General features: G+C 42.7%; 1 protein-coding gene across 5 annotated transcripts in view; it reads left to right on the forward strand.

Moving 5' to 3' along the window:
- The window catches only part of ACTN1 (actinin alpha 1), a 90,761-nt gene that overhangs the window by 46,471 nt on the left and 30,934 nt on the right, over positions 1-13,356 (forward strand). For all 5 annotated transcript variants that reach the window (XM_009564869.2, XM_054067260.1, XM_009564853.2 and 2 more), the window contains exons 4-6: positions 6,419-6,505; positions 7,085-7,172; positions 7,904-7,982. In XM_009564869.2, the coding sequence (XP_009563164.1) occupies positions 6,419-6,505; positions 7,085-7,172; positions 7,904-7,982 (254 nt within the window). The remainder of the gene's footprint in view (positions 1-6,418; positions 6,506-7,084; positions 7,173-7,903; positions 7,983-13,356) is intronic.

Below are 13,356 nucleotides of genomic sequence, written 5' to 3' on the forward strand. Positions count from 1 at the left end.
AAGGACTCATGTTGTCACTGTTGCTGTGGAGACACCCTGCTTCTGTAGTCTTTACAGTGACTGTGGAACATGAAGGAGGTTTGTTATCTCCATCTTACACGTGTAAATGTGTGGTTTTTCCAGGGAAACTTATGACAGAGTCAGGAAATAAGCCCTTGGTATGATTCTGGATGAGCACTCCTCCATGTGGAGAGCCATGGGGAGCCTGTTCTCAGCCCAAGAGGTCAGAGCAGTATTGGCATGCTGTCCCTAATTTTGGCCTCTCGGTCATGCTCTTGGGGACACCTCCAAGATACTGTGCCTGTCCTATGGCCTGCTTATTCTGTGTCAGATCAGGCAGAATACCTCATCTGCAGCAGGTGCTCGTCTTTGGCTTACTGAGACCTTTACTTCAATGTACTGCTTTAACTTTATAGAGACTTTGGAACAATTTGAAACTAGTCTCCAGGGACATTGCAGACACTTCTTTACTGCATTTGGTATTTAAGAGCAAAATACAAGAGGTGAATGACTCAATGATGTTAGTATTTTATATGCAAAACTTTTCTTCAGTTCTCTCAGCTTTTTCACCAGGAGCAACCTGTGAGAGTTGATGGTCCAGAGTACTGTTTGTGTAGTACAAATGCATATCTAAAGTAATTTTGTGCCCTTGCAAAATAGACTAATGCATCCAGTGTCTGATATAGTAATCCATATCTATATGGGACCCTTTTCAAACTTGAAGTTGGGCATGGAGTAGAGGTATTCTGCCTTAAGACAGTTCCTGCTGTCCTTTGGGTCTCAAACAGATATTTGGGTCCTTCTGGGAGTCTGGAGTATGTATGAAACTTATCTTCCCTGCTTTATTCCTTTTTTTTTTTCCAATTCTGCTCTCTCTGGTGCTAATTTACCTTTTCCTCTTCTTCCACTGTTTTTTTTTAATTTTGTGATCTCTGTTTCTAAATCAGCTGTGACTGTACCCTCACAGCACTTAGAAATCATTTGCAAGTAAAATGGTCTATGACCAAAGACCTCCAGGACCCAGTTACTCAGTATAGCTTCATAGCAGTTACCCTGTTCATAAACAGGCCGTGAGAGGCCATTTTGTGACAGGAGCTGTTATTTATATCACTCTGAAGGTTAGTTTTGATGTTATATGGAGTTCTTGGGCCACCCCAGCCCATCACCTGCCCATGTACCCAGACTGAGCCCAGGCCACTCGTGTCACCAAGAAACATAATCTGCTGCATGGGCTTCTGCTGAGTCCACCCAAGTGCTTCGTGTACAGTAAATTACACATCAGCTATAAAAATGGGCTTTTACTTTGAACAGCACTGCAGTAACTCTCTCTTGTGGAAGGATTGTAAACCTTCCCAGAAATGTGAAAAGGGCTTACTTTCAGACTTTAAAAAGGTGTTATGCAGCAGCAAAGTAGAAGATAAGAGCCAATGAGGCAGTCATAACACTGCACCAAGAAGGTGAACTGTAAGTGCCTCAGTCAAGTGGCACTGTTCTAGGGAGTTTTCTAGGTGACTTTTCTCCCAGAGTAGAAGACTATCATCCAGCAGCAGTACTGGGTAGGGCAGCACACTCGTCACCTAGGAGTGGGGGTTTTGTCATTAAAAAATAAGCTTCGGAAAGAATCCCAAGTAGACTGAAGCCTTATGTTTAATCAGATTTAAAGCCACCAAAAATGTTTTCATGGCTTCTGTCTCGCGTTTCATCGAATAAAGAGTCCTCTCTGCTGTTTACAAGCCAAGCTCTGCAGCTGTGTCCCAGTGAACAAGAACCAGAGTGGAAGAGGACTTCTACACCCAGCATGAGTGCAGGAGATACTCCAAGTCCATGTTAAATGGAGGGTGAACTAAGCAAACGGAACAAGCAGTGAGAGTTAAGAGCTGCTTTTTACAACCATCTTTGGCTGTTAACAATTCAAGATGATTCTACACATCTTTGTTAAGCCAGAGTCTGTAAGATCAAAGCAGTTGTGGCATACAGCATATCTGTGTAAATCTGGATCAAGGAAAGCTCTAGCCTAGTGCAGCTTCAAATGGTTTTTCATTTGCTTTTAAGTCTCAATGTCATTTGACACCTCAGGACCCTTCTTTGCTGTAATAGATTCCATACTATTGTCAAATGCTCCTGGGATTTAACAGATTGACTAGGTCAAGTGTGCGACCCTAAGACTGTTTTATTTGCACCTCAAATCTACATAGAAGGCTGCTGCTTTCTTAGACAGATGTGGCTCAGTTTAGCATAAAGGTAACTGAGTGAACTGATCCCTAGTCTCACTTGTGCAGGTGAAAAGAGAAATAAAGCTCAGAGATTCCAACAATTGCGGAAGTCCGATCTGAGCAGAACACCTACTGAAACGCTAGGCAGAACAAGCACACATTTGACAGTGGAAAGAGGGGGAGAATAAGGTGTCTCCACATCAGTAAGTGAAATGTAGCATTAAATTTGTCTCTATCTCCTGCCTGCTCACAACTAGAGAGCTGAGATGTACACCCCTATCGGCAATGCCAGCCATCTATCCTAAATCTGGCTGGGCCATCATTAACAACGTGTTTTCTGAGGTCAGGGGCATAGATCCTCGTACTACTTTGTTTGGCTTTTGTTAGGCTGAACAAAATGCAGAGCAGCCTTTATTTTATGTCACCATTGTTGCTCTGTGTCTCCCAGTTCTCAGATCACTATCCTGCCAATTGTTCATCCCTTGCAACTCCTTCTCTCCGTGGGGTAGCCAGAAGCTGTGCTCTGTGAAGTAGCTGTGAAGGGATGATAACAGTTTCTGTAGCATTGATTCTACTTCTGACTACCCGTGCCAGGCTAGAAATGTAAGCTTAATCTTTTTTGCATTTTTCAAAATGAGTTCGTTCATTTTAAAAGGGTGGTGGCATTTAAAAAGCCACATCTGTGTAGCCAGCCAGTCTTGCCCTTAAGGACTGAATATGTGTCAGGCCCTTAACTGGCTGTCAGATAAATGGATTAGAGTACTGTAGATTTAGTCTATTTTTCTCGTGATACTTGGAACAATAATGGGAGTTGGGTGGAAGCATATTCATTGGTGCAAAAAATTTCTTTCCAGTGGCTGCAGATGCTTCATCAGCTTCATCCAGCAACTGATTCACCCCCAAGTTGAATGTAAATCACATTAATAACATGTACTTGCTGCTGCTGTTCAGCCAACAGCTGCTAGTAGTAAAAGTGCAGACGATGCTTGCAGAGGTCCTGCCTAGGAAAAGGACTTGGAAAGCACAGTCAGGCAAAAGATACTATCTTGATTATTAGCCTTTTAATATGCAAACTGCTCTCACATTCCTGAACCTTACTTATATCAGCAGGGAATACACACAGTATCTTTAATTAAGCATTAGATTGTTCTAGCTTTGTTGTGATGTCTTCAAATTTTAAACAATTCCTGTGGATTTTCTCTCTCTTCATCACCAGGAAGCAGAAGGCTTCATGCAAACTTGTTCTGCAACCATGTTTTTCGCTTTTGTTGCTTGGCCATATTCCACTACATTAGAAAGAGACTGGCAGCAGTCACAGGGTGCTGAAGGGGTCCTGGAGGAAAAGGAGGTTGGCATTGAGGAATACAGAGGTGAAAAACCAAGTGAGTGAGGGCCAAAGAGCGTGTGACCTTTCTGATCAGGCTGGCTGACTTTGTAACCAGGTTACCAGGAGAAGTTTTTAGCTGTAGAAATGAAAAATGCTTGCCCACTACTAACAAATAACAGTTTATTCATCTATTTTAAAGAAAATAAAAGAAGAAAAGGACTGGGGATGGTATGGTTGGTTAAATCTACATCCCGAGATGGATCACTTGCTAATGTCACTGACATCAGTATCAGTGTCTGCTTGGTAGGTGGTGGGTTTTCTCTGTGTCCAGAAAAGAGTAAAATCATAGGTAAAGATGAGGTGGAGGAAATATTCTGTCTGGGTTTTTTCCAGGGCAGCTTTGCTTTAGTGCATTGCTAAGGAAGAATCAGGCATGGGATCAGGGAGCACACATCTTCCTTTTAGAATGAGTAATGCAATGAAGACAGCTGGGGGAGAAGAGATGCCTTCTGCCTTAACTCTGCCAGCTAACTTTATAAAACTGGAATGTGAGAATGTGACCAGAGCATAGTGTTGAGTTGTAATGCCACATTAGCAACTTAACACCATCTGGTTTTATGTAAGTATCTTGACCTTTATTTCCAATTAAAATCCATGAAACAGAAATATTAATTACCTGTTTCAGCTTACTGATTGATTTATTAGTGTTTGTAAAGCATTTTCAACATTAAAGTATCGCCATCAGATTTTAGTCTAGTCCATTAAAATAAACAGCTCGATTTAGTTTCAGAGCTTAAATATCCCCTGGGTTCCTCCTACCAACTTCTGTGGTTTTTACAAGCATTGAAGATTTTTGCTTTTTGAAAATCCCCACAAATATCTATCACATGAACACAACAATTTTATATTTTAGCAGTAGTATTTCAGTTATTTGTAACAATAATAAGAGTTCTTCTTTAAGTTGATTGTGGTGCTTTATTGGAGGGCTGGAGAATGCAAAAAGTGCAGACTGAATATAGTTGCCACCACATCTACCTACTGAATAACTTTGACTCCAAAATACCTGTAAAAAATTCATTTGTGAGAAAACTGTCAACAGGCAAACACAGGGTTTTTTTTTTCCTACCAGCAACAATAACTGTAGTTCTTTTATCCTGCAGTGAAAAGTTGTTGGCTATTTATGTCTGGACAAACTAATGCCCCACCAGGATAACTGTGTGTACTCTTAAGTGCAGAAAGAAGTGGACCCAGGGGTAGAACAAAGGGATGTGTCTTGTCTTCTGTCTTTTTACATTTGTAAATCCCTAATACAGATTTATGTCAAAGCATAGTGGAGATTATCCCTCCAGTTTACTCTGGAAGTTGCACCACATGTATCGTTAAATCACAAACTTTGGGGAATTTGGACCAGATGGAGACGGGTTCTGAAAAAACGTTTTTGGTGTGTGTGCTGCTTGTCTGTTGGTTTTGAGTACACTAAGGTTCACATTTTGAAAATTTTTCATAAGAGGGAAAACTTTTTCTAAGGGCTTCAGAGGAAAATTTCAAATATTGTTACTTTTAAGACTGGATCTAGACAGGTGACAGTTGCCTGCACTGCGGATTTCTACTTGCCCCAGAGCATGATGTGTTCGTGCTGGGCAACTTTATGGGAGTAGTGTCACAGAGGTGTCTGTAGTAGTACAAAAATGGTTTATGGCAGCCTTGTTAAGACTTGAATCATTCTACCTCCAAACAGTAAGTTAATTCTAACCCTTTTCTCGCTGAAAATACTCCTGTAACTTGTCAGTTGTTTGTAAAAGATCCTTCTGCCATGCAAGAACCTGCCAGAGAATGAGTAGGAGAAGGCAGCTCAGCTAGTTTCACTATCCAAAAAAGTGAAGGCTGTAAATTTTATGATGTGTATATACAGTCTGTGTGGAATTTTTGTAGACGCTGAGGATCAGCACTTGAGACTCAGCTGTTCACAGTTTAGACTGTTTGGTGCTAATCTGTACACGGTGGAAGCCACTTTCTGGGCCTGCATACCCTCCCCAGCAACCTCCCCCCAAAACCTTGATCCCCCATCCTAAACATATCATACCTCACACACGCAAGCAGTTACTTTCTGAAACCTCCAAGTTGTTGACCCGTGCTGATTTATATTGCAGGGTCCAGTGAGCAATAAATCCCAATCTGCTTAACATCTTAGTTTATGTTATGGTCTGCTCAGGTCAGTCAGCATGAGTCTTTACTTCCTCTTCAAGCGGGATGCGTGTGCTTTGAGGAATGCTCTGTTTTGTCTTTTACAATTATATGACTGAAAGAAGTCCTATACAGGCAGTCTGATACATTTAGGCTTGTTTGAAATTAAAATATTGGTGGTGCTGTCTTGTTCACACAACAAAACCAGCTGTCAGAGCTCACCTGCACTGGGAAGTCTCTCTTGTTCTTCTGGTATAATTACTCTGGGACAGTTATATAGGTGACTTGGAGTAGACATACCAGAATGTGAGAGGAAGGCTCTTATTTTTCCCAGTTTGGCTTATGCGGCTTCTAAGCGATAAAAATTACACCTGAACAAGATGGTTTTAAGCCCCTGTGGAGAATTACACTGATCTGAGTTGGTCCTTATTCCTGGTGTTTCAGATCATTAGTGGATGTTTTATGCTCAGCATTATACTGCAGGAGAACCAGTCTGATTACTGGATACTACTGGGCAAGACTGTGTTGTTACCAGAAGAAAATCTGGGAAGGCAAGAAAGAACAGTTTTCAGCTGGAATTACAGTTCTGTCTGCAAAAGGGAATACTCCCCAGTGCTCCTCTTTTACTAGAATTTGCACTTTCAACCTGATGCCTTCTATTTCTTCTATTTATACCTTTTTCTTTTTTCCATAGAAATCGTGGATGGCAATGTTAAAATGACTCTTGGAATGATCTGGACCATCATCCTTCGTTTTGCCATTCAGGATATCTCAGTTGAAGGTAAATCTTAATTCTTTCCAGCCACTGTTTAACAATGAACAACTGGGCTAACTAAATGACATTGCCGCTTAAAAGGCCCGGAATGTGCTCTTAGGTGAGTCACTGGAAGATCCTAGGGAGCTGCCCTTCCCAAGTTGCCCTGTCATCACACTGACATTTCTGGCCAAGTTCTGGCCAGAGAAGAGTTTTTCACATCTTTCTGTAAGAGATTTTAGGAGCAACTCCAAAGGGTGGCTAAGGCTGAAAGCCAGCTTTGGTATTGGAATCTATTGCATTTCTTGCGGACTGATTGAGGGATTAGCACTGAAAATGGACCTATCTCTTACAAGTGCTACAAAACTCTCTAATATAAAAAAGCTATCTCCTTATTACAGAACCTCATTAAGAAAATCATAGTAACAAAACTGTTCTAGCAGACTCTTCCAAACAAGGAATTTTCTGAAAAGTGAAATTAAATAAAGCACTTTTCAGTGCAGTTTCTATCAAAGAGGAACTGGTCATGTTTTTCTAGGATATCCTCCAGAGACTCCTCCTTTCTGAGAAAATGAGTTAATTGGTGTGCTTGCTTTCTTTCTTTAGAGACGTCTGCTAAAGAAGGACTTTTGTTATGGTGTCAGAGAAAGACAGCCCCCTACAAAAATGTAAACATCCAGAACTTCCATATCAGGTGAGTTACAGGCAAGAACTTAGCTTTACAATCTGTGTTCCTTTCTTCTGCCACTTGGTATATGCAGCAGACCTCCCAAGGCAATGTGGATGCATGTTACACAGTAACAGTTTAGTCCAGAGAGACACAAAACTGAGAGCACTGTGGGAGCCGTGAAGTAGTGGCTGCGCCAGAAACTTTGGAGTATGGCAGAGTTGGGAAGGGATGAAGGGTTTTCTTGCTCTGCTCTTAATATTTCCAAACCGGCAAATATTCCAGGAAAGATTGTGCATTGTAGTGCTTTTTCCAGCACATCTTGGAGAGCTGTATGAACTGTGTAAATGTAAAGCACGTTTTTGAGAGTTTAAGTGCCATCCACAGTAGCCAGTACTGTAATGGAGCTAGCTATGAGCATCTGCCTTTTCCCTAAGGTAGGTACTTGTTCCTTCTTTAGGACTTGTATCTACACATTTTTCAATCCTGAGCACTATAGCTGTCCTTGCTCCACAGGACACGCACAGAGTTCAGCTGAGAGAACTGGCAGAAAGGAGATGGCAATGCAAGTCCTAATCACAGTGGATTTATTGCATTTTCATGCAGGTACAAGACTTGCCTTCTTCCCAGCGCTTACAGAAGCACCGTTAGCTAGAAACTGAACCAGAATTAGTCATCCTGCTGTCTTCCCTCATGCTCATCACTGTCTCTCCCTGGCTGGGCACTGTTCATTGTGCTCTTTTCTGTCTCTCTTGTAGCTGGAAGGATGGCCTTGGTTTTTGCGCTTTAATTCATAGACACCGTCCAGAGCTCATCGACTACGGGAAGCTACGAAAGGTACAACTTGAATTTGTTTGTCAGACCAGATGCATGGCTCCTTGGAAGTAAAGAGGGAAAAGAATTAGCTTGATGAGCATAATTGGAGAACTTCAGCACAAGTTGGCAGTTGCAGGATTGAGAGGAAGGAAGGAGGGATGAATCAGTACATTCAGGCTTCTTAGTGAAGCGTGAACTTAATGAGCTTCCTGCTTGACTTTCCCTGCTTTCAGACTGCCTTAAATGAGACACACGTGCCACAATCCCATCTGATGAGCAAAAGCTGGCAAATTCAGTGACGCCAAATGTGAGACTAGTTCTGTGCTAATGTCACAGACCAGTGAGTCAAATCAGACTTAACATTTCTGTGGGGAGTTGGATAGAGACCAGTTACTTACTGTTCAAGTGCAAAAGCTCTTTGAGGAATCTGTGTGCTCTCACTGGACACTTGTCACATGCTTCCAGCTTAGCATTGAGCCATCTGCAGTCCTAAGCTTCTTCTAGCTTGCAGGTATCAGGTGCCAGAAAAGCATTTGCAGTAACAATTTACTTTAAAAATTGCCACTGATATCACGATACCTGGCTGCTCCTAAATTTGCTTCCTCTGTCTTGGAGAGAAGATTGCTAAGTGGATGATGAGAATAAGCATTCAGTGGTTTGTTCTGCCAGCAGTGTCATGGCCTAGCAGGACAATGAAAGACCAAACTCTGTTGGCATTCCTGCAGTCTCTTGAGGTCCACTTTCACTATATCTGTGCACATGTGGAGTGAAATGTTACCGGGAGCATAATTCATGCGTTATTACTGGGGCTAATACACAAAGTTTGACCATCTGATCTGGTGAGCTGTGTGTTACAAAGTGCATACACAGTCAACATTAGCTAGGGAAATAAACATACAAGCCTATCACTAATAGACCTGGACTCTTAGATTACTGTGCAAATAGAAAATATATAAATGAGGCAATCAAATTAGCTGTATCCTTGAGGCATTGAATTACACAATGCCTCATCTGCTTCTCAGTAACCTTTTAGATCTTTGCTGTCTTGCAGAGCAGTTAATTATATTATCGGATCAGTTTTAGTGTGTCGTGTTAGCACATGTTGAATAAACAGTGGGGAGAGACTATACCTGTTTACATAAACAGCAGTAATGAAAAAAGGAGTTATTAAAGCTACATTTTCAGTGCTTGATCTTGGGAAAATACAAGCAGCTAAGCAATGTACATCTGACAAACCCATCTGGGTAAATGTTACAGCACTCTCAGTTATAAACAAAGCCCTAAGCTAAACCCAAGCGCAGTGAGAAACAGTTACGTGGGTTGAACAGTGGACATCCTCTGTCTGGATTTCTTCAGACACAGTTTCCCATAACCTCTTCATAGAGAAACTGATGGGTTACAGTCTAGACAAGTGGTCTGAGTGGTGGGGGAACTGGCTTACAGGCTGCACCCAAAGAGTGGTGGTAAATAGCTTTCAAGGTAGCAGGCTGTCACAGGTGAGGTCCCCTGGGGATCATTATTAGGCCCAACGTTGTTCGATATCTTCATAAGTGATCTGGATGATGGGATCAAGCATACCCTGATGAAGCTTGCCGATGTTACCAAATTGAGTGGAGAGTGGGCACTTCAGAAGGCTAGAGCCTCCCTGCAGGAAGATCTAGATAGACTGGAAGAATAGGGTAACAGGAACATTATGAAGTTCAACAAGGACAAGTGTAGGGTCTCGCACCTGGGAAAACATAGTCCAGGAATGTAGCACAGGCTGGGATCTACCCCGCTGGGGAGGAGCTCTGTGGAAAGGGGCCTGCAGGTCCTGGTGGACAACAAACTGAATTTGAGCAAACAATGTGCTGCTGCAGCAAAGAAAGCCAACAGCATACTGGGTTGCATAAAGAAGGGCATCAGCAGAAGAGATGAAGAAGTTGTTATCCCACTTTACTCCATGCTTGTCAAACCACACCTGGAATACTGCATTCAGTTTTGGTCCCTACTATACAAGAAAAGCTGTGGACAGGCTGAAGAGGGTCCAGAGAAGGGCCACAAAGATGACCAAAGGACTGGGAAGCCTGCCATGTGAGGAAAGGCTGAGAGAACTGGGTTTCTCCAGGCCTGAGAAAAGAAGGCTTAGGGGGGGAGACCATATCACCATGTTCCGGTATTGAAATGCTGGCTACAAAGAAGATGGAGGCTCCCTTTTTACTAGGAGTCACATGGAAAGATGAGGGCTAATGGGTAGAAGTTATTTCTGGGGAGATTCCAGTAGAACGTGAGATGAAAATTTTTCACAATGGTAACAATCAGCCATTGGAATAATCTCTCCAGGAAAGTGGTGGATTCCCCAACATTGGACGCTTTTAAGAATCAGTTGGACAGGGTACTGGTCCATCTAGTCTATAGACTGTGCTTTTGCCAAGAAAGGTTGGACTAGATGATCCTTGAGGTCCCTTCCAGTCTGATAGTCTGTGATTTTGTGACGAGAGTGAGGGAAAGGAAGTCATTTGGTCATATTTCCTTTCATGTTAATGAAGGAAAGGGTGATTGTTTCAGGCAAAATCACTGTAGATGGGAAGGCATTTGTCCTCCTTAAAGTGGGATTAAAGGGAATCAGCATCTTTTGTTCTCCACTTGCCTTTAATTGCATCCTTCATCAGATTCCTTCTTCTGTCCTCCTGCACATTTCTGCCTCTTTCTGTATTATTTTTATTGTTGCTCTGCCTCAGTTACTCTAAAGGCAAGAGATAAATGCATGTTTGAGAACTCTGCCTCATCTTAAATCTTGATCAAATAGCTGGGAAGAGCTTTAGCTCAGAGCATAGCCTTTAGCTCTGGTAGTTGATGTGTGCTGAAGGAAAGTTGCCTTTTTTATGCTAGATCTTTGAAACCCAGCTGAGAAGCACTCGTAACAGTGCATAGTAGATTGGAGGTCCACCTCCATGTACTTCCAACTCTAGTGAGTGCTTAATGACATCTCAGTTGAGTGTGACTTTGTCAATGTTTTGGTGTGTTTCTGTGTACACACACAAGTGTATAAAATAGAGAGATGAACATCAATCCGAGCTGCCAAGAGATCTGTGTTGTACATACTGTTTGGGCAGCATTCTTGTGCAGTTTTTTTTTTTTCTGCTCCTCCACAAAGGCTGTATCTGTGCTACAGATCCTGCATTGGCAGTGTATGCGAGCAAAGGGTAGCCAGTGTAGCTGCACATGTTCTTCTCAAAAGTCAGCAACTTCTTTTGTCAGCACAGTTTTGTCCTGAGTTTATGTTCTGAGCTATTTATCCTAGCCTAGCTCTATTAGTGGAGCAGGCACAGTTCTTTTCTGCATACATGCACTGCCTAGCTGAAGTTGCTTGTATAGTCCTGGCCCCAAAATAAAAAGTGCACCCCCCCTCCCCCCTTAGTGTCAGTGATTCCCTGACACCACAACTACTTCTTTGGTTACCTGGTTTCTTTTAAGCGCAGGTCTGCCTGCCCTTGTTCAACTCACTGTAGATAAGATCTCAAGATTAATGGTCTGCATATGAGGGATATGCAGAAGACAGGGTTTCCCTTCTTTCTTCTACCCCCAACTACAGCTCAACTCTGAGCCACATCTAAGATCTTTTTATGAAGTACGATGGTTGACTTATGGCTCAGACACTCCCTTGTATACCACAATCTATATAGAAAAGTTGTCTGTGTGCTGCCAAGTTAGATGTGTTGATTACAGATATTCCTGAAAATATGAGTTATATCACTTGGACTTCTTTCCTACTGTCTTCAACTCTGGCAGATACAGTAAGTGTTTGTGCTCTCTCGATTTTCCTCCCCCTCCATCTTTTTTCCTGATTGCTAACTAATAGATTTTTTTGTATGTCACACTGCAGTAATTGTCATGGCAACCTTGTGTGCTGGAAGGGCTTGGAAATAGCTGGAGAAAGAGAGAGTGAGTTAGGGTTGTGGTGAAAGAGGAGGAGCCATGGTAGTCTTTAGTCAGCAGAAGCAGAGAATATGTCAGGTGGGCATCTGTTTAGGGCAGATTTGCTTCTGCCAGTATTAAAACCTCATTCCTCCATGGTAAAACTATACCTTCCCTTACATTTGGCCCAGCTGGAGGCTAGCAAGTTACTGCTCCTCTTCATGTCTCTACTATTCCTGTGTTCGCGAAAGCAGAATAGGAACTGAGGCACCTCTGCAGATCTTTATCTGGGTCAGTGCTCTTCTGGGAGTGTGTTTCAAATATGGAAGGAATCCGTGGACAGGTGATTTGGCTTTTGTTTGCTCTGCTGCCTTTGGGTCCCTAAAGTGAGCCTGCAGCCATGGTGCTGCAGTACTGCACTTCAAGGCTTGGCACTGCCAGGCCAGTCCTTACTACTTTGTCCCTTTTCATGGAACTCAGCTGAAACAGGCGATTTGAAATAATGATGGGATGGGATGGGATGGGATGGGATGGGATGGAATCAGTGGAGTTTGGAGGAATTTCATAGGGCTCAAGACTCTGTTGTAGTCTTGGACAAGTCCCTCAGGGAAACCTTATCTCTTGTACAAAGAAGCATCTTGTACCTGTGTGATGAGCAGCTCCACTGTCCATGAGAAGTGAAGCTTTTGTTACAAGGAACAGGGCCTTGTGCGGGTTTAGCTCTCTGGTCTTCTCAGAGCTAGTCTTGGACTTAGTACTACTGAAAGCAAGCTACCTATCTCTAGCTTATTCCCGAAGAAATAATCTCATATCTTTCTCACATATGAAACAGAAGGCTTCATCTAGTTGAGTCTCCACTTCCTCACTTGTTAAGACTTCCGGACGTTCCTTTGGGAGTGCCCAAGCCTAGTAAGTTTTCCCATCAGGAAACCTCTCCCAACTTCCAGCTTAAAATTTCTTTGGCAACGTTGATTGCTTCTGGTGTTGTTACTTGCACACTGATAGGAAACCTATCTGCAGTGAGTTTACTCCTCCCTTTCCTCCAGGAGAGCCTGACAGATCTTTAGGCAGCTCATTCAGATGGGTCTGTGCTAAGGAATGATCAGAGTTGATACCAAATACTCTGTCGGGGCGCTAGCAGTGCCATGGTGGTCATGGTCAACATAGGTTAAAGTTTGGTACACAATGGTGACACTTCTACAGAAGTAGAAAATGACACTTGGACTAGGGGAAAACTTGCAAGAGAGCTGCCACTTGGCATTTCTGGGTGCTCCTGCACTTGAGTGGAAGAAAGGCTGTTATTTTTCCTTCCTAAAGGGAGCAGTGAACAAGGTACATTATATATCAGCTACTCTCACTTCCTAGGGTAAGGCTTTTGGTTAGTTTGGGTCCATAGAGGTTTCTTCACAGCAGGCACAGGAAACAAGTAGGCTGAAGCTGGAATGGTACCAGCCTCTGATTCCATGGCAAAGGAGGTTCCTTGTGGCTGGAGGATAGT

This window comes from Cuculus canorus, chromosome 5, assembly GCF_017976375.1.
Source record: "Cuculus canorus isolate bCucCan1 chromosome 5, bCucCan1.pri, whole genome shotgun sequence".
In the NCBI taxonomy this organism is placed as follows: Eukaryota; Metazoa; Chordata; class Aves; order Cuculiformes; family Cuculidae; genus Cuculus; species Cuculus canorus.